General features: G+C 48.6%; 2 protein-coding genes across 2 annotated transcripts in view; one reads left to right on the plus strand and one right to left on the minus strand.

The window, feature by feature from the left end:
• Gnb1 (G protein subunit beta 1) overlaps positions 1 to 18,501 on the plus strand; it is a 268,388-nt gene that overhangs the window by 83,045 nt on the left and 166,842 nt on the right. The window lies entirely within an intron of this gene.
• Gabrd (gamma-aminobutyric acid type A receptor subunit delta) lies at positions 394 to 12,582 on the minus strand. The gene is made up of 9 exons (XM_052178353.1): positions 12,515 to 12,582; positions 4,560 to 4,672; positions 4,192 to 4,259; positions 3,888 to 4,108; positions 3,518 to 3,600; positions 2,601 to 2,738; positions 1,856 to 2,011; positions 954 to 1,165; positions 394 to 684 (listed from the first exon to the last, which is right to left on the minus strand). The coding sequence occupies exons 1-9, from the start codon at positions 12,580 to 12,582 to the stop codon at positions 394 to 396; spliced, it is 1,350 nt and encodes a 449-aa protein (XP_052034313.1).

Raw genomic sequence — 18,501 nt, forward strand, 5'->3', positions numbered from 1 at the left:
TCACCATGAGAGTGGTCATCCACCCCCACTCTCATTCTCTCTGATCCTGATCCCATGGAGCAAAGTCCTAGAAATCAGGACCATCCTGATGAGAGTCTCAAACTTCACAGCTCCCAATGTCCCAGCAGCCCTAGGCTCAGCTTCAGGGTCAGGCGAGCTATGATGGCCCTCTATGCAAAGCCCATCCTGCTAAAGACGTGCAGTCGCTCCTTAGAGCAAAGCTGAGGTAAAGCCCAGGGAGCAGAGCCTCCTCTCCATCCCTCTTTGGGACCCATGAAGAGGGCTGTACCTCCAGGAGTTTGTGGCAACTACCGTGTGCGATACGCGGACAGCCGTCACGTGGTGTATGCACATGATAATGTGTATAGCCGTCACGTGGTGTACGCACGGCCATCACATGGTGTATGCAGCCCAGTAGATGATGTTGACTGCTGCAAAAGCTGCTGGGAACACAGCGCGGGCATAAATGTCGATGGTGTCTGCGTCGATGGGTTTGAGTCTGGAACGGATTCCTCCTGGGCCCCCTGGGCGGGACCCTCCTTCCTTCTTGGCCTCCACTTCCACAGACCTATAGGAACCCATGAGGTTCCCAGGCACCCGGCCTTGACGGCGGGAGATAGCCAACTCCTGACTGACCCCAGCAGCTGAGAGGGAGAAAAGGACGATGGCATTCCTCACATCCATCTGCAGAGGGTGGGGCGGGAGACAGGCGGACAGAGCTGAGGATGCCCTGGCTGACCAGGGCTCCTGTGCAGTACCCTGTTACTGTCTGTATTTATTAAGCACTGTCGCGACCCTGCAGCGGACTGTGCTGAGAAGCTGGCCCCAGAGACAGGGACTCAGGGCCAACAGTGACTTAAGAGCTGGCCAATGGAAGAATAATACTTCTTTCTTCTCAGACAGGGATCTATACCTGATTCTGAACCCTGAGACCAGCCCGCCCACTCTCTCACCTCTGTCCTTGGCTTCGTGACCTTGACCTTGGCTTTCCGTTTCTTCCTGTAGTCAGCATTGAAGTGGGCAAATGCATACTCCACCAGGGCAGCAAACACAAAGACGTAGCAGATCCAGAAATACACATCCAGAGCCTTGATAGCTGAAGCCCGTGGCAGGGAGGAGCGGGCACTGACCATGAGCGTGGTCATTGTCAGCACAGTGGTGATGCCTGGTGGGAGCAAATGGCCATTGATGAAGTCCTACCATCGTTGCTACTTTGTTTCCAACACAGTTACCCAGTAAAAGAAATCTCAACTCAATCAGTAACAATACAAGATATAAGCATAGATTTAGCAAATCTCCCACTACTCTACTCTATTTCCATCTATATTATCCCACATAACTTGTGGTTTCTCCAGGCCACGAGCTCCTCTCCAGCTTCTGCATTGATCCCCCAACTCCTCCTTCCCCTCTATCCTCCGTAGCCCCTCCCCTTTTCCTATTGATCCTTTTCTCCCCCACCCCCCAACCCTCAGCTCCTCCTCCTTCCTCCTGCCCAATCATTGGCTCAAGCCTTTATTTGAAAAGTTAAGGTGGAGAGAAGGTTCATGGGGCAACTCCTCATCTGTAGCCCCTCCCAGGAGTGGAATTAGCATCAAAATACAAGCCCAGGGCTATCCACAACACACCATCTCCTCTTCACCCTCACCAACAAGGCCTGGGTCCCAGAAGAAGGGGAGTTCTTCAGCCCTCCACTCCCACCCTAGGCTCACGAGGCCAGTCCTATTCTGACTTGCCATTGCACAGGGCAGACAAAATGAGGTCTAAAGTCCAAAGAATTGGCTCATGGATAGTAGGGTGGCCCAGTCCCCGTACAGCTCTTCCACCAGCCCATGGGAAGGAAGGACAAAAGTCATACCTAAAGATACTCTGGCAGGCACCGCTGCCTGGCTAATCCAGAAGGAGACCCAGGACATGGCAACCAGGAGGACAGAGGGCATGTAAGACTGGATGATGTAGACACCCCGGTTCCTCCGAAGCTGGAAGTGCAAGCTGAGCCGTGGGAACTGGCCCGCTGTGGGGACAACCCACTGTCAGATGAGATCTTCCTAACCACTCCATCTGCCCCATATGCCTCAGGGAGGGGACTTGGTTGGCTCTTGGGTCCACTGTGAGGCTCAGATGGAAGACCCTAGAAAGCCCACCTTCTACACATTACTCTAGGTCCAGCCACAAGGATGCTGGGTCACCCAGGCTAAGAAGGGAAGGGTCAAGTTTGCTGAATTGGTTTTGAGTAACCTGCCCAGCTAATGTCTACCTGCTGCCTCTCTTTGTGCCTTCTGCCTCACTCTATATCCGCACCCTGAAAAGAAAGGTGGCCAAGGAAGGGGCTTAGTCATGGGGCTAAGGGCCTATAATATTTACTTTCAAGTTCTCTCTAAGCCTAAAATACTGGGAAGAAATAACTCAAGAATAAGAAGGTAGAACCTGGCTGTATGGGCACGTCAGGGTGTTCCCATTCCATCTGAGCACAGCCAGCAACACTCAGTTAATGCCCAACTCATTGGTTTTCCAGGTGCATCCTCGACCCTCAGAACTGGCTGGGAGCTCAGTTATAAAGCATAAGAAACCTGCGGGCAGTTCACGGGAGAGGCCCACATTACCCGATTTGAAGTTCATCAGCTCCGTGGTAAAGCGGTAACTGGTGATAGTGAACTGGGCCAGCTGCAGCCTGTCCAGTCCGTGGATCTGCTCCTGGTTTTCTGACCAATAATAGACTATGTCTTCAGAAGAGTAGCCATCTGTAAGAGAGCCCACCAGTGGGCAGCAGAGCCTAGCTCAGTCCTTGACAGCTTCAGAGGGAATGTCCCATCTACATGGAGAGCCTGAGTGGTGAGGCTGACCAGGTGACATCAGTAACAGAGACCTCATTTAGTCATGTTCAGTCAGGGGTGGGGGTGGGGAGATATGAGGGAGTGTCCTCAGCTCCAGCACAACATTCTGCATCTCTGAGAAGGAAGGCAGGGCCAGAGGTGCTGACAGAATTGGAGCCAGCCTTGATGAGGGATACAAAGGGGCCCAAGGGGCTAGAGAAATGGCTCAGCGGTTAAGAGCACTGACTGTTCTTCTGAAGGTCCTGAGTTCAAATCCCAGAAACCACATGGTGACTCATAACCATCCGTAATGAGATCTGATGCCCTCTTCTGGAGTGTCTGAGGACAGCTACAGTGTACTTACACATAATAAATAAATAAATCTTTTTAAAAAGTGGGGGTAGGTTATCTGAGCTCTGTTCTGTTGGAACACTCTGGTTGCCACAGCCAGATCTTCTGTGCTCTTTCCCACTGTGCTGGCTAAGTTCCTTTAGGTCTTCCAACCCTATACCGACTACTGGCTCTTAGGGAAGCCCTGTCCTAGATGCTTTTCTGTCCTCTGATCCAGGCCAGCCTGGCCCTAGCCCTGGCCCTGGCCCTGGCCCTGAGCTTCACAGACTTTCAGTACTGACTTCCTGTCTCACTGGAGGAGCCAGTGCAGCCCCAAACAAGAAGGAGCCTACCCCAATCTTGGAGAGGGCACTCACAGCTCTCTAGGTCCAGCATGCACTCCTGCTCATCCATGGGGTACTTGGCGAGGTCCATGTCACAGGCCACTGTGGAGGTGATGCTGTTCAGGCAAAGTGGATTAGTGAGGTCATGGTGTCCCTTAGAAGCTAGCAGGTCCCCTGCCCCTAGACAGCAGATCGATATACCCTCCTGTACCAACACAGAGGAGTTGCCTACTCATCAGGAGCTACATGCATCTCCAGCTGCTTACCGTAACATCTGAAAGCTAGAGGGGACAACGGGTACCACTGTCTACCATGGAGTATCTGTGTCATGCAAGAATGAGGGTCTGTGCCTGAGCTCATGAGATGCTCTTCCAGAAGGCATGGGAAGGCAGGCCCAGCTCACCGGATGCTGTATAAAATCACCCCGTCGGGCTGTAGGCGGATAAGCTTGTTTTCCACGGTCACATCATGGAACCAGGCAGACTTGGCATTCACAATGAAGGTGTCAGGGAGCCACAGCTTGTCCACAAAGCGGCTGTCTAGGCCTAGGGTCTCGTTGGTATGGTTGTAGGACAACCTGCTGTCTCGCCAGCTCTGGTGCAGGAACACCGTCATGGTGTATTCCTGTAGAGACGGAGGGTAAGCACTGGCACTTGCTCTCCTCCTGATGGCACACAACCCAGGGAGCTGTGTTGGCTGGCACCTACCATGTTTGCTTCTGAGATGTGGTCAATGCTGGCCACCTCTAGGGCAAGTGCCACATTCACAGGAGGACCTGCAAGAAGGAGGAGCCTGCTAACATTGTTGTAGTAGAAACCCTAGCTCAGCACCCAGATGCCCTTCCAGGCCAGTCCAGACAGGTGGGAAAGAATAATATTCATGGCCTTTTCAGGGAACTTGGAGTCGTTACACATTTGCCTCGGTGCCTGGGGAGATACCTCTTCCACCTGGGATGCCTGGGGCTTGAAATACAGGGAACCCCTGGAGTTGCCAAACCAGAGCCCAGCAGAGCCCACACCCACAGCAGATTCAGGGTTGGAGCTGTTTCTGCCCCTACACCATCATCTGCCTGTACCTCCAATGCCTGGTCGGAAGTTCCGAGCATAGCCCTCCATTAGGCCATCCAGGTTGGGGAGCCAGGATATCTCCAGGTTGGAGCCCACGTAGTCCCCAATGTCATTCATTGCTCTGGGAACACAAGGCCAACTGGTCACAGCAAGCAGAGCATCCAAGCCTGGGGATGGGGCATTGCCCCCAGCACAGGTGCCAAGAAAGAGCAGGTACTGGTCGCTCTAGGCCCTCCTGGGTCCTTCAGGCGAGACGCAGGAAAATGAAGAGGTCCTGCATACTTCTGCTACCTTTCTGCCCAGTGTCAGGCACCTTCCTGTCTGTCCTGAGGAATGATGCCCTGTTTCCACCCCAGAATATAGGCAAAGATCCCAGACTCCCTTGAGGTATCTCCCTAGTCCCCTTCCTTCATGTACTTATAGAGGGAAATCAGAAGTTTGGCAACTGGAGTCCTATACCCCAGGGCTTTTCTCCAAAGCAGAGAACCCTGACAAGACCACAGAGCCTTCCTGTCAGCAAAGATCCCCTGGATATGGCTGAAGAGAAAGAGGTGAGAGATGCCCAGAAACTCCAGCTCTATCTTCTCAGGGGGGCCAAGCCTGTCCCACCCTCCCCTCCCAGCTCCTCAAGTAGCCATGCACATCTGGGACTTAGCCTGACCCAGGAGCAGCCGGGGACAGCACTAAATCTGTGCTGGCCCTGTTGTTTCCAGCAGGGCTGCCAGGTAGAACAGAAAGGCAGGGGAAATCTTGGGGATGCGAGAAGGGAGAAGAACCTACTCACTTGGGAATTCAGTTGAAGCTTCTGGTCAATAGAGAAGCAAAAATTCCACACAATCAACAACTATCAAGCCCCCATTTTCCTGCTGATATTTAAACTTGCAGTTTTGAGGACTTTCACCAGAAACTCCACTTATAAGAAAAGGACATGTCCTAAACCCCTTGTGTAATTTAGTGGCTTCTGGTTCTAACAGGGTATTGCCTGAGCTGTCCTATATCCTCAGTTATCAGCAGAGGGAAAAAAAAGAAGAAAAAGGTTTCTTAGCAACACTTTGAGATGCAGCTAGAAAAACCACAAAAAGGTATTTATGGCTAAAGCTAAGGCAATTAATTGAGGCTCTCCCTTGAGAAACCTGTATGTTTTACTTCCCACTGCTTGCTTTTGGAAAGCATGCCTATGCTATATGGCCACCCTTCTGAATGATTTCTCTTCTATTAACCCTCATGTTTAAGCCTATATTAAAATATCACTAATAAAATCTGGCTCTGTAACTCCAACACTCAGGAGACAGAGGCAGGCAGTTGCCTGTGAGTTCAGGAAGTCTGATTTCATTTATATAGTGGGTTCCAAGCTAGACAGAGATACATAATGAGATCCTGTCTATAAATAAATAAATAAATAAATAAATAAATAAATAAATAATAGCTCTATCTCTACTCAATAAAATTAGTCCCCAAACTTTTCAGTATTGTAGCCACAAATCCCAATATAGCCTGATTTGAGGTCCCTAAAAGTTTGGAACACCCCTCCAACGGATCCAAAACTACACATGAGGCAGACATTGGGACCCACCCTACCACCAAAGCAGGTACTGTCAGAGCAGGGGCCCTCAGCAGCCTCTCCATACTTTCCTTTGCTTGCTGAAACTGAGTCTCCACCCTTCCTCATCCTCCCAGCCTTCGTTTCCACTGGGAACCCCAGTATGGAACCCTATCTTAACAAAAAGTCTTTGTGAGTGTTGTTAGGGAAAGGCCACATTGCAGAAGGGCAGGCCTCTTAGTGGAAAACAGATGACAGAGATGAGAAGGCAGACAATGCAGAGGCTGGGTGGTGCCTCCACTAGGTGAGGCGTGCTGAGTACTACTGGCCACCACTAGAAGCAGGAGGGAAGCCCGGGGCAACTGTCCTCAGAAGTTCCAGAGGGTTGGGGATTTCTGCCTCAGAAGTACAAAAGAATAATTTCCTGTTGTTTGAAGGCACCCAGTTTGTGTAATTTGTTGTGGCAGCCTAGCACACTAATGTATGCTACACTCTGCCCTCAGGGGAAAGAGTCCACCATGAAGGAGGGGCCTTTACTAAAATCATGGGAATGATGCTGGGTAGAAAGGACTTAGACATGACATTGGAGGAAAATGAGGCTGTGTCCTGGTATCTGTGTCCGCTATTGGTCAGAATGTCCCTTTGTGGTTAAACGTCCTTGAAACTTTAGAGAAGTTGTTCCCTCCATGCCAGGAACAAAAGCACCAGGACATTCTACACATGTGCACTAACAGAGGGTCTGTATCCTCAAGAGACTTGTTAATACAGTATCTCCTGCACTGTGATGTTGATATATAACCTTTTGAGACTTGTTACTACAGTATCTACTGCACTCTGACATCATCGACACATAACATTTTTGTGCAAGTCATGAGAAGAAACATCTTTAAAGAGAGATCCTAGCCGGGCGGTGGTGGCGCACGCCTTTAATCCCAGCACTTGGGAGGCAGAGGCAGGTGGATTTCTGAGTTCGAGGCCAGCCTGGTCTACAGAGTGAGTTCTAGGACAGCCAGGGCTATACAGAGAAACCCTGTCTCGAAAACCAAATCCAAAAAACCAAGAGAGAGAGAGAGAGAGAGAGAGAGAGAGAGAGAGAGAGAGAGAGAGAGAGAGAGAGAGATCCTGTCCACCCTGATTTGAGAGGGAAAAAGTGCTATCCCACCCCATAAATATACCACCGGCCTCACACATTCATAAAAGTGTCTTTTAAAATGCACAATCCAGAACCACTGAGCTGCTCCTTGGTGCAGCCCACTCCAGTCTCTTTTTGAGTACTTGCTTTGCTAAATAAACTTCTACTTAAATTGTCTGGGTCTCTTGACAGATTCCTTTCTTCAAGAAGGAAAAACAAAAAACAAAAAACAAAAACAAAAACCCTGGATCTCCTTATCAGGAACAGAGACCAGTCGGTCAGTGAATTCCAGAGACAGGAGAGTAACTTTGGACATGATCTCCAGGTCCTTGGTCTGGGACAGTGGAAAAGAGTCCTACCTGGTACTACCAGAAATGTGCCTCTTGCTAGGTCTCCTTGTCAGACCACAGTCAACAGTCCCCTCAGCCCTCCTGGGTACTGAATACCTGGCTCTACTCTGTGCATTGCCTGATTCTTTTTTTCTTCTTTCTTTCCCTTTTTATTTATTTATTTATTTATTTATTTATTTTAGACTAGATCTCTCTACACAGTTCTGGTTGTCTTAGAGCTCACTTAAACTCACAGAGATCCGTTTGCTTCTGACTCTGGAGCAGTGTGATTAGAGGCAGGCACTAGGAAGCCTGACGGCTCCATTCTTAGTGCAGGGCCACTCAGTCAGGCTCACCTTCAGTCTCCTGTTTCTGCTGTGGCAAGGGGCAATCATGGCATTCCTCTCCTGCAGTGTGAGGACTGCCACCACCTCCTGGTGTGCATTGAAGGCCAATAGCAGGCTAGCTTCTCTCTCCACCTCACACCCCTTATATCTCTCTGTTTTACTGAAGACACTGCTCTTCCTCCCACTCTACCCCTCCCTATATCTTTCCTGCCCCCTCCCCTGACTCTTCAGCTCTCCCTAGGCCTGCTGCACTTGTCCCCCCAATTCTCTCATCTCCAGCTTCACCCACCCAGCCTCTCTGTCCCTCCTGTCCCGGCTCCTCTCCCTCCTCCCCAAATGCCAACAGCTAGTTCTCTATTGCTTTTCTGTTTTGCCTTGAGACATAATCCCAATCACTCCTCAGGAATTATTCCTAATTATCCATCTCTCCACTCCAAATATCAAGAGACTCCCTGCACGTGTGTGGGTACATGTGCATACATGTGTATATGTGTGTATGCACGTTTGCTCATGTGTGTGTGCATGTGTGAAAATGCATTTGGAAGACAAAGGCTAACCTTGGATGTCGTTTCTCAGGTGCTGTTTTTTATATAGGGTCTCTCAGTAGCCCAGAACACACCTAGTAAAGTATACAGGTATAGTGGTTTGAGTGGGGATGGCCCCCATAGACTTATGTGTTTGAAAGCCTGGCCCACAGGGAGTGGCATTATTAAGAGGTGTGGCCTTATTGGAATAGGTGTGGCCTTGTTGGAGAAAGTATTACTGTGAAGGTGGGCTCCTGTTTGTACTTTCACATTGTTGGTCACCCAGCATTTTTACATGTTAGGGTTCAAAGTCAAGACCTTCTCCTAGTGTGGGAAACACTTTGCCAACTGAGCCTTCTGTCCAGATCATCAAATAACCTCTCTATGGCAGAGACACAGACAGATGTCACAGCCCAGGTTAAGTAGCAGACCAAGATTGTGGGAAAAATTGACCAGCTGCAGATATAGAGTGAGTTCAAAGTCAGACTGGGCTACATGAGATCTTGTTTCAAAGAGGCAAATTGGGAGAGGGGAGCAAACAGACAGTAACAACACAAACACCCCCCCCACACACACACACACAGTTCTGCTAGAACTAATGTGACTAGGGCAGCCAGACTCAGCCCCGCCTTTCTCTGCACACGGTAAGGTCATGTTTCTATGACTTTATTTGCTCTTAGGTGTGTCTTAGGAATACCATGTAGTTCATATGTTTTGTATACTGGACTTTGAAGAATCAGCTTTCTATCAAGATTTCCTTAGCTAACAAAATTTTCCAGACCTCTGGCCTACCAAGCACTGGTGCTTTAGCCCATCACGGTTGGCAAGATAAGGCATCAGGGACTGTTATTTATTCCAAACAGAGCCACTGCCCCACCCCCAGCAGTTCCCTGGAGTGATAGGCAGAGCTGGAAATGAGACAATGTGGTTACAGGGTATGAAATGGTTAAATTAAGTCCTAGACTTCACAAAGTACAATTAAGAATGCAAATGAAAGTCATCCCGAAGGCCAGATGTGAAGGGACTTGAAATGGGCTTTATTTTTGGACTACCCAGCTGTCATGTAGCCTGCTTAGAATGAGGCCATCAGGAGACACTGTCCTTCCTGGCCCTGTCTCGGGGCAGTGGCACATGTGTGCACATGTGTGCACATTTCTCCTCTATCTTCATTCAAGGTCTGCTCAGAACATGAAAGTAAGGTCACAGAAGTAAGATCCTCGGGGAGAACACCTTGAGTTGGTAGAGATAAGGCTCTTAATATGTTCTAGAAGCAAGGAAGGGAGAGACCTTACTCGCTGCACAGTCTCTAAGAGTACAGAGGACTAGGGTGTGAGAAAGATCCAGCTACATGCCAGATTCTGGGATCTGAAGCCCACAGTTCCTACCGCTCTGCTCTTACCCAGTGGTTCATGGCAGGTTTTACAGAGCCGGTAGCCTAATGGGCAGGGAGTACACATGCTCTGCACTCAAGGAACCCAGCATGGAGTAGAAAGGTCTTCATTCTTACTAGTAAGTTACAGCGATCTTGGCAGAAGGATGATGGTGCTCCCAGCTCCCTTGGAGACCATTGATAACCCAGGGTTAGGACATCATTTGGATAGATGGACAGAGAGGCTTAGAGACACATATCAGGCTCTGGTTTTGGGGATTCAAAATCTTGGAGCAGAGTAGATGAAGTGAAAACACGTTAGCTGCCCCCCTTGAACTACTTCTGGTGTATTATGGGAACTTCCTCCCTCCCCTCCCACTGAGCAATGAGCCCACCCTTATGCCTCTGGAGACAGAAAAGGAAGGTGGGTGCAGCTGAGCCAGGCAGTGGCTGCTCCTCACTGCAGCATGCATCCACCGTGCACACATAAGCCCACAGATCCCACAGCTCTGCTTTTAGAGCAGCATGCTCCTTGTTAGCATCTCAGTTACCAAGGCAAAGAGGAGTACTGCGACCATCGCACCACCGTGAGTGCCAGGGAGACAGAGGTGCCAACAGCCTGGGCGGGACACCCACACGGGTGTGCCGTTGACAAGCTCAGTGCCCACTATAGATGCAGGTCTCCATACTCTACACCCAGCCCACGAGTATGACACTGATGCTATCCTCCTATCTCAAAGCCTCTCCCACACAGAGCCACTGAGGCCAAGACTGAGGAGGATCTGGAGACTACGAGGGGAATCTGAGCAAGGCAGAGGGGCCAGAAAAGGTGAGAGGGCACAGACAGCACCTGGCTAAATCTGAAGGTCACCACAAGGGCTGAGCTGGCAGCTGTGCCTTTGGCTCCTTCCCTCTCTGGAGAAATCCTTTAGCCCCACCCCACTGACAATTCCACATTGTGTAATTGCCAAGCCAGGCCAAGAGAAGAAGATCTGGACAGAGCCATCTAAGGACAGACTTTTAAGATATGACAAGGCAATAACTATTTTGGATTTGAGGGTGCGCTGGAAGCTCAGCAGAGCAGTTCTTCCTCCACGTTATGCATGGTGCTGATCCACATAAGATTAGGATAAGGCTGTGGCTCTCTCAGCTCCCCTGCCCAGGAAAACAGGTACACAATCCCCTGTTCAGTGCCTCAGAAGCCTTTCACATAAGCCACGATTTAGAATTTCTTTTTTTATTTTTACTTTGGGAAAGGGGATAGGGTACACATGCAGAGTTGAGGCAGGGGTCTGGAGAATTTCCCAGCAAGCAACCTATAAATAGGTCCTGTAAATAGAATAAATAGGCAGAAGATGAGCTTCATGTCAGCATAGGACAGGATTTGCCAACAAATGAGTTTTGATGTCATGCTCAGACTAAAATGCTGGGGTGTCAGAACCTCTCAGTTTCCAAATTCTTGGCTATTGTAGCCATGGACAGGGCCAACATCTGACCTCAGAGCCTCAAACATGACAGCTGCAGCCATGTCACTATGCTTCACCCCTCTGAGGAGAAAGGAAGTAAAACTCACAGGGATGAAATAAAGAACAAAACCCTTTCCTGGGCATTGGCTGATCAGAGGCTTACGGTCACTGGCCATTTTCTGTTCTCCAACCTAGTTATAACATTTGTAGCCAGATCTAGGCCTTCTGGCCCTGTTCCCCACCTGCCAGCAGAGAAGCTCAAATACCTGCTTCCTGGGTATCTACAGCCAAAATACAGCTGGCCTGCAGCCATATCTGTTGTCCAACCCTCTCCCAAGTCCATGCCAGTTGGCCCTCAAGTCCAGAGCTCAAGGGACCTGTCTCCACAGTTTGTCTTCTGCCTTTTCCTCCAAAGTATTTTCACAAAGGCCGCTTCACTTGTTTCCCATGCCTCTCATGGCAGATTGCTCGGTCCAAGATGACCATGGTTGGGTTTTAAGTCCCAGCGAGAAGATAAAGAAGACAGGGACTGTGGAGTATTGGAGGCTCCTGAGAGGATGCCCAGTCTAAAGCCTCCCTACTCAGACTCTTCTCTTCTCGCTCTGGGGAAATGGCCCTCTTTTACCCCCAATAATATAGTCTTCTTCCATGGGGGTGTTCAACAGGACTACTTGGCTGCTGTTAACTTACAATCAGCATTCAGTCCGTGAACTCAGAAGCAACCCCTGAGAGAAGACCCACAGTCACCTTCGCCCTACTGACAGGGTTGGGACAAACCTTTCTGAGGCATCCATACAAGCCAGAGACAAAGAATGGTCATTTCTCCCTAACGCAAGGACAGACCTGCTCCCCATGACCCCCAGTTCTTAAGTCTTCCCGTCTTCTTGCCCTCAGTTCATCCTGCCAAGCTTCAGCTTTGCACCTAGAAGGGTACCAGCAGAGCAGAAACCAGCTCGGTGGGATGCGACCAAGGACAAGGATGAAAAGAGGTGTCCACATTAACCTGACCTGGCGGCTCCCATCCCGCCCCAAAGCTCAGCGTTCAGCACCGAGGATAGCGGACAGCACCCGGGCAGCCGGAGAGAGGTCGGTGGGGTCCTCAGAACTGGAAAAGCAGCATGCGCAAAGCAGAACAGGGTGGACCTAGGGATGAAGACTCAAGGTCCTGGCAACTTGGAACTCTGCCCCATCGAGGGTGCCCGCCAAAGGACGAGTCCCTCCCGCCCTACATCGTCCCCGGCCCAGGAGCTGCTCACCTGGCGCCATGGTGCGGCTGCGTGCACAGCAGTAGGAGCAGCAGCAGCAGCCAACACAGAACGTCCATGGCCTTGCGGGCTGTGCGCGGGACAGGTCCGGCTAACCCTAACGCAAGCAAAGTTGCTTTGCCTGCGGCCGCGCGGCGGCACCAGAAGGGCGGGAGCGCAAAGGAGAGTGGAACGGGCGCGCGGGGGGCGGGGGGGGGGGGGAGGACGGAACGTCGAGCCTGCCCCGCCCCGCCCCGCCCCGCCCCGCGCTTCAATCCCACCCCCGCTCGCACGCCCCGCCGCACGCGGGAGGTTTCTGCGCACCGCATAACACCCGGTGGTAGCTTCGCTGAGCTCCCAGAGCCTCACACAAAGCATCCTCTCCATTTCTGTCAGAAGTCAGGCGGCCCAGACCCTCCTCCAGCTGTGGCCCTTGCTGTCTGCAAACAGGTTCCTCCACGTGTCTGCCTGGAGCACAAGCGACCAGGACACCCTTATGCAGGTAGTGCAAAAACCTCATCCCTGAGGCCCTGCTTTCTTGAAAAGTTTGTGAGGGTCTCAGGCCTAGGATGCCCAGGCAGGGGGCGTTCCTGAAGCCACCATCCCCTCTATCAGGAAAAACATATCTCCCCACACCCCATTCCCTGGACACCCTCCACGTGGACGATCACCCTCATGAGAGAGAAAGCTGGTAGATACTATTGACTACCTCTCTGACTGGCACTGAAAGCCCTACTGGACAAGAGAGGATAGTGATACCTATGTCTGGACGGTCAGGCCCCATCTTACCTACCCACACCAACTAGGGCAGGGCCTGCTGACAAAGTTTGCATCGACCCTCCATAGGAAAGCAGAAGGCTCAGACATCTTTTATCTTTTTAAAAATTGTCTTTTTTTGTTTTTGAAATCACAACTCTATCATTTCTCCCTTTCTTCCCTCCAGCGGTCTCCTGTATACCACCACTCTTTTCTCTCTTTCAGATTCATGGCCTCTTTTTTCCCCCCCATTAATTGTTGCTACATGCAAATATGTATATACATATATATTCCTAAATATAACCAGCTCAGTCTGTATAATGTTACTTTGTATTTTGTTCTCAGAGCTGACCATTTGGTATTGGATAATCAATTAGTACGCTCTTACCCCAGACACATCTTCCATTTTAATTCTTTTGAGTACAAAGTTTTTGTTTTGTTTTGTTTTGTTTTGGTTTGGTTTGGTTTGGTTTTTCGAGACAGGGTTTCTTTGTATAGCCCTGGCTGTCCTGGAACTCACTCTGTAGACCAGGCTGGCCTCAAACTCAGAAATCTGCCTGTCTCTGCCTCCCAAGTGCTGGGATTAAAGGCGTGTACCACCACTGCCTGGCAAAGTACAAAGGTTTGAAGGATTCCTTTTAAAAGCAAACCACAAGTTTTAGCCCCTGTTTATATTCATTCACTGACCTTACTAGATGCCTGGGATCACAGAAAACACTTTAAAATAAGCAGATCCCACCTACCTGTGCAGATCCCACGTATAGTCCCAGATGCTTCAGAGACGGAAGCAGAAGATCAGGAGTTTAGATACAGCCTAATCAACATAGAAAAGCTGTCCTACGCTCAGGTGACCTAAGTCCCCTGGGGATGGCTGGAAACTGGCCAGTCAGGTGTTTTGAAAAAGATGACTTATAGAGCTTCTAGCACAAGGGACTCCTTAGATATGTTTTATTGTTTTGTTTTCATTTTTCAGACAGGGTCTGATGTAGTCCAGGTTGGTTTTGAACTTGCTATATAGTCAAGGATAACTCTGAACTCCTAGCTACCCATCCAGCTTCCCCTCAAGGCCTGGGATTATAAGCTTTCAAACTTTTGTTCCTAGCAAGATTTCTGTGTAGTTTCTGAGCTTTGGCTCCTTCCTACACACACACACATGTTGCATGTATACATTTTTAACTAGTTATGTGTTTGTCTTTACCTCTCACCTGGGTTCTACTCAGGGAATTAGGAAAAACAGCTATGGAGCTGAGATGACTCACCCAAGGTCAGGAAATAGAGCCTTGGTCCTGCATGGCTGTTAGAGTCTTAGGCTATGTTTGTTTGTTTGTTTCTTCCTTCTTTCCTTTCTTTTTTTAAAGATTTATTTAATATGTACAGTGTTCTGTCTGCATGCCAGAAGAGGGCACCAAGATCACAATACAGATGGTTGTGAGCCAACATGTGGTTGCTAGGAATTAACTCAAGACCTTTGGAAGCACAGTCAGTGCGTTACACATCTGCACCATCTCTCCAGCCCTCTCAGGCTGTTTCTAGCATACCTGGACTGCATCTTCCTCTGCAGACACGATAGATTGTTCTTGTACTCTCCCCCATGCACTCCCATTGCTCTGAGGGAGAGCCCAGCTCACTGTCTACCACCTCAAGGCCTTTAGCACAGAAAGGCCGCCTGTCTCAGAGGTGTGTACCCTTTTCCAAATACCTAAAGAAGCCCCCTTTCTAGTCTTGTTTCACCTAGACTATGGATTGGGGGACCTGCTACCCTGATGCACAGTAGTTAGTGAGGTAGAGCTGAGGAGATGGTTCAAAGCAGTTGGTACTTTTTTCTTTTTCTTTCTTTCTTTTTTCCCCTTTTTCTTTCTTTCTTTTCTTTTCTTTTTTTTTTTTTTTTTTTTTGAGACAGAGTTTCTATTTTTAGAGACAAGTTTCTCAGTGTAGCACTAGCTATGCTAGAATATGCTCTGTAGACCAGACTTGCCTGGAACTCACAGAGATTTGCCTGCCTCTGCCTCCCATGGGCTGGGATCAAAGGTGTGTACTGCCACTGTCGGGCCACAGTTGCAGACAGTTGCAGAGGAGCTGGGTTTGAGTCCCAGCATGCACATAACATCTCACAAGCTAGTTCCAGGGAATCAACAGCCTTCTTCTGATCATCTCAAGCACTAGGCATGCATGGTATGCTTGCATACATACGTGCATACAAATATTCATGCACAATACAATTAAAATACATAAAGCTTTAAACAATAACAATAGTGAAAAGGAACGTTAGACTTCAAGCCTACTTGTTTATCCACAGAGCTATGCTTTCTTCAGTGGGCTGGCATCCAAGGCTCATTTCACTGTCAACTTGACTAGATTAGGAATCACCCAGGAGATGTACCTTTGAATCAATGCTTTCTGACTGCAGATGCAGTGTGACCAGCCTGATCCTACTCGCTCCTGATCCTACTGTTCTTGCTGCCATATTTCCTCCACACCTTTAAACTGTGAGCTAAAATACACTCTTTCTTCCTTTTTTTTTTTTTTTTTTTTTCTGAGACAGGGTTTCTCTGTATAGCCCTGGCTGTCCTGGAACTCACTCTGTAGACCAGGCTGGCCTCGAACTCAGAAACCCACCTGCCTCTGCCTCTGCCTCTGCCTCCCAGAGTGCTGGGATTACAGACGTGTGCCACCAATGCCCGGCACTCTCTTTCTTCCTTAAATCGTCCTGTCAGGTATCATTTCATCAGAGAAATGAGACCACTAATACATACCTGCTGCTACTTATTTGGCATGCAAAACTCTGGCTTTTCCATCAGGTAGAATCTGTTGTTGGCTCTGAAAAAGCCAACAGAGGAATGGTCTTTTGGGCAGCTCACTAATCCTATGACTCACCTGCAGTTTTCTTTGCCTTAGATTTGGACGGTCACTTTATCGCTGCACCCAGCACATGGGAAAAGATGGTACAAATGTGAGGTCCGGGCAGGGGAGCTGGCCTAAGACCATTGCTGCAGCAGGCTGCCCCCAGGAGGTGGAGGTGAGTCACACAGCCTGCAAGAGGAAAGGACAATTGGCTAAATTTAAAATCCTTCCTTGCCTGATGAATTTATAAAGTCGTTTTGCTATTTTCCTGGGGAAATGCACTAAATACAGAAAACGGCAGTGATCCAAATAGAGTTTCATTGAGCCTAGAGCATAATTATTAATCTTGTGGTTTTCAGATAGAGTTGTTCATCTGGATAAGCAGAGGAAACTTGGCAGAAAGAATCAAGTGCAAAATGCTTGGAATGGACTAAACTCCATGGGCTGCTCTAAGAAAGTGCGCAGTCCACTCAGGAAAGAGTTTAGTTATTGCGTCTTCAATAGTCTCAATCCCATGCTCCACTAAAGAGTTACCCAGGACACTCAGAACATTTCTTTCTGCCTGGTGCCAGACAATCATCAAAGTACCATGATTTGAATTTAGTGTAGAGAAGTCTGAATTCTACCCTCAAATTCTGTTTGAAAGTGACATTTTGAAGTATTTCACATGATAAAAAAATGTTGGACACAAATATCTAACCAAAGAGCTGTCAACCAATGAAATATACTCTATACTAGATGTTAGCATGAGTGAATCTATTTCACAAAACTCCTAAAAGTGGCTGCTAAGGAGATCCTGTACTAGACTTAATATATGAGGGATCAGATTGGAACTTCTATGACTGCCCTGGGGCGCTGTGTGAGAAAGGCTCACCATGGACCTGCCTCCTGGACCTGGATTCTTTGATTATGTGGGCTGATGTCTAACAAGTCAATGAAGGTATGCTAGCCAGGGATGGTTGTGAATACCTGCAATTTAGCACTCAGAAGGCTGAAGCAGGAGTTCAAGACCCAACTGGGACACATGTTCCAGGCCTTCTAGTTTAGATAACAAGATGCTGCCTAAAAAAAAAAAAAAATTAAAGTAGGATTTTTTCATACTTTATAAATGGAGTCACACAGTATGAACCTGGTATGGATAGCCTTCCAAAGTTGCTTCCAACAATCCTACCTCTGGTTCCTAGAGCCGGCTTCTCTTCATATCATCTGGACCCAGTGCTATTCCTGGGATGCAAAGGAATCACCTTGGCCACAAAAATCATGGGCTTAAATCTTGTAGGCACATCTGGTGTTTCCATTCTTTGATAAAGAATACTTCATACTCATTGTGAGCTGACAGATGGCAGACCAGGAAATGAGGGCAGCTTTGACGTGCTCATAGCCAGAGGAACATCAGCCTCAGCCCCAGTCCCCAATTCCCCTTTGTTCATAGAGCTTCAAAGTGGGTAATGCCTGAATTACTTTGAGCCCCCTGAATCTCAAGTGACAGGCGACCCACAGAGTTGGGAACAAACAAACATTAGTGGCTGCCTGCATCAGAATTTTAGGTCAGGGCTGGAGGGGGTGCTAGATTTTTACCCATACTCACAGAAAGCTGCCGCCTTTGCCTCCTGAGAGCTGGGACCGTGCCTGGCCGTCAGCAGTGTGTTTATTGCTGAGCGGCATTGCCCTGGATGTACTTTAATTTGTTCAACTTCCCACCTGTTGGCAGTTGTTAGGCTATTATGAGTAAAAGTGCTTTAACATTCAAGTACAAGTCTTCGCGTGGACATATGTTTTCGATTCTTTTTGGATAAATATGTAGGTGTAGGATTGTTGGGCATTAGGGGAACGAGTGCCTAATTTATAAGAGACTTCCAATCTGCTCTCCAAAGTGGCCGTAGTATTTAGTGCTCCCACCTAAAGAGATGTGTGAGGTCTTGTGTTGCCCTGCCTCCTCACTAACACTTAACACAGCAAATCTGTAATTTGGACCAATCTGGTATCTCGTTATAATGAGAAATTTTGCAATGGCTAAGGTGCTGAGTACCTCTTTGGTGTTTACTTTTAATTTCTTACTAAGTAAAACAATGAGGTTATTTGCCTTCTATTTATTGAACTAACTGAGTAGTTATGTTTGTTTCAGATAGATGTTTTCTATTTCATCCAGTCTGGGTTCCATTTCAGTGGAAGTTTTGCAGGCCCAGAGTTTGTTTGTTTGCCAGACAGGGTTTCTCTGTGTAGCCCTGGCTTTCCTGGAACTCACCCTGTAGACCAGGCTGGCCTCGAATTCAGAGATCCTCCTACCTCTGTCTCCTGAGTGCTGGGATTAAAGGCTCACGCCACCACTGCCCTGATGGCCCAGAATTATTAATCTTTATTAAATAATCCACATTATTTATTTTCTTTTATTGCTGCTCTTT

The sequence above is a fragment of the Apodemus sylvaticus genome, chromosome 3, assembly GCF_947179515.1.
Source record: "Apodemus sylvaticus chromosome 3, mApoSyl1.1, whole genome shotgun sequence".
NCBI classification, from domain to species: Eukaryota; Metazoa; Chordata; class Mammalia; order Rodentia; family Muridae; genus Apodemus; species Apodemus sylvaticus.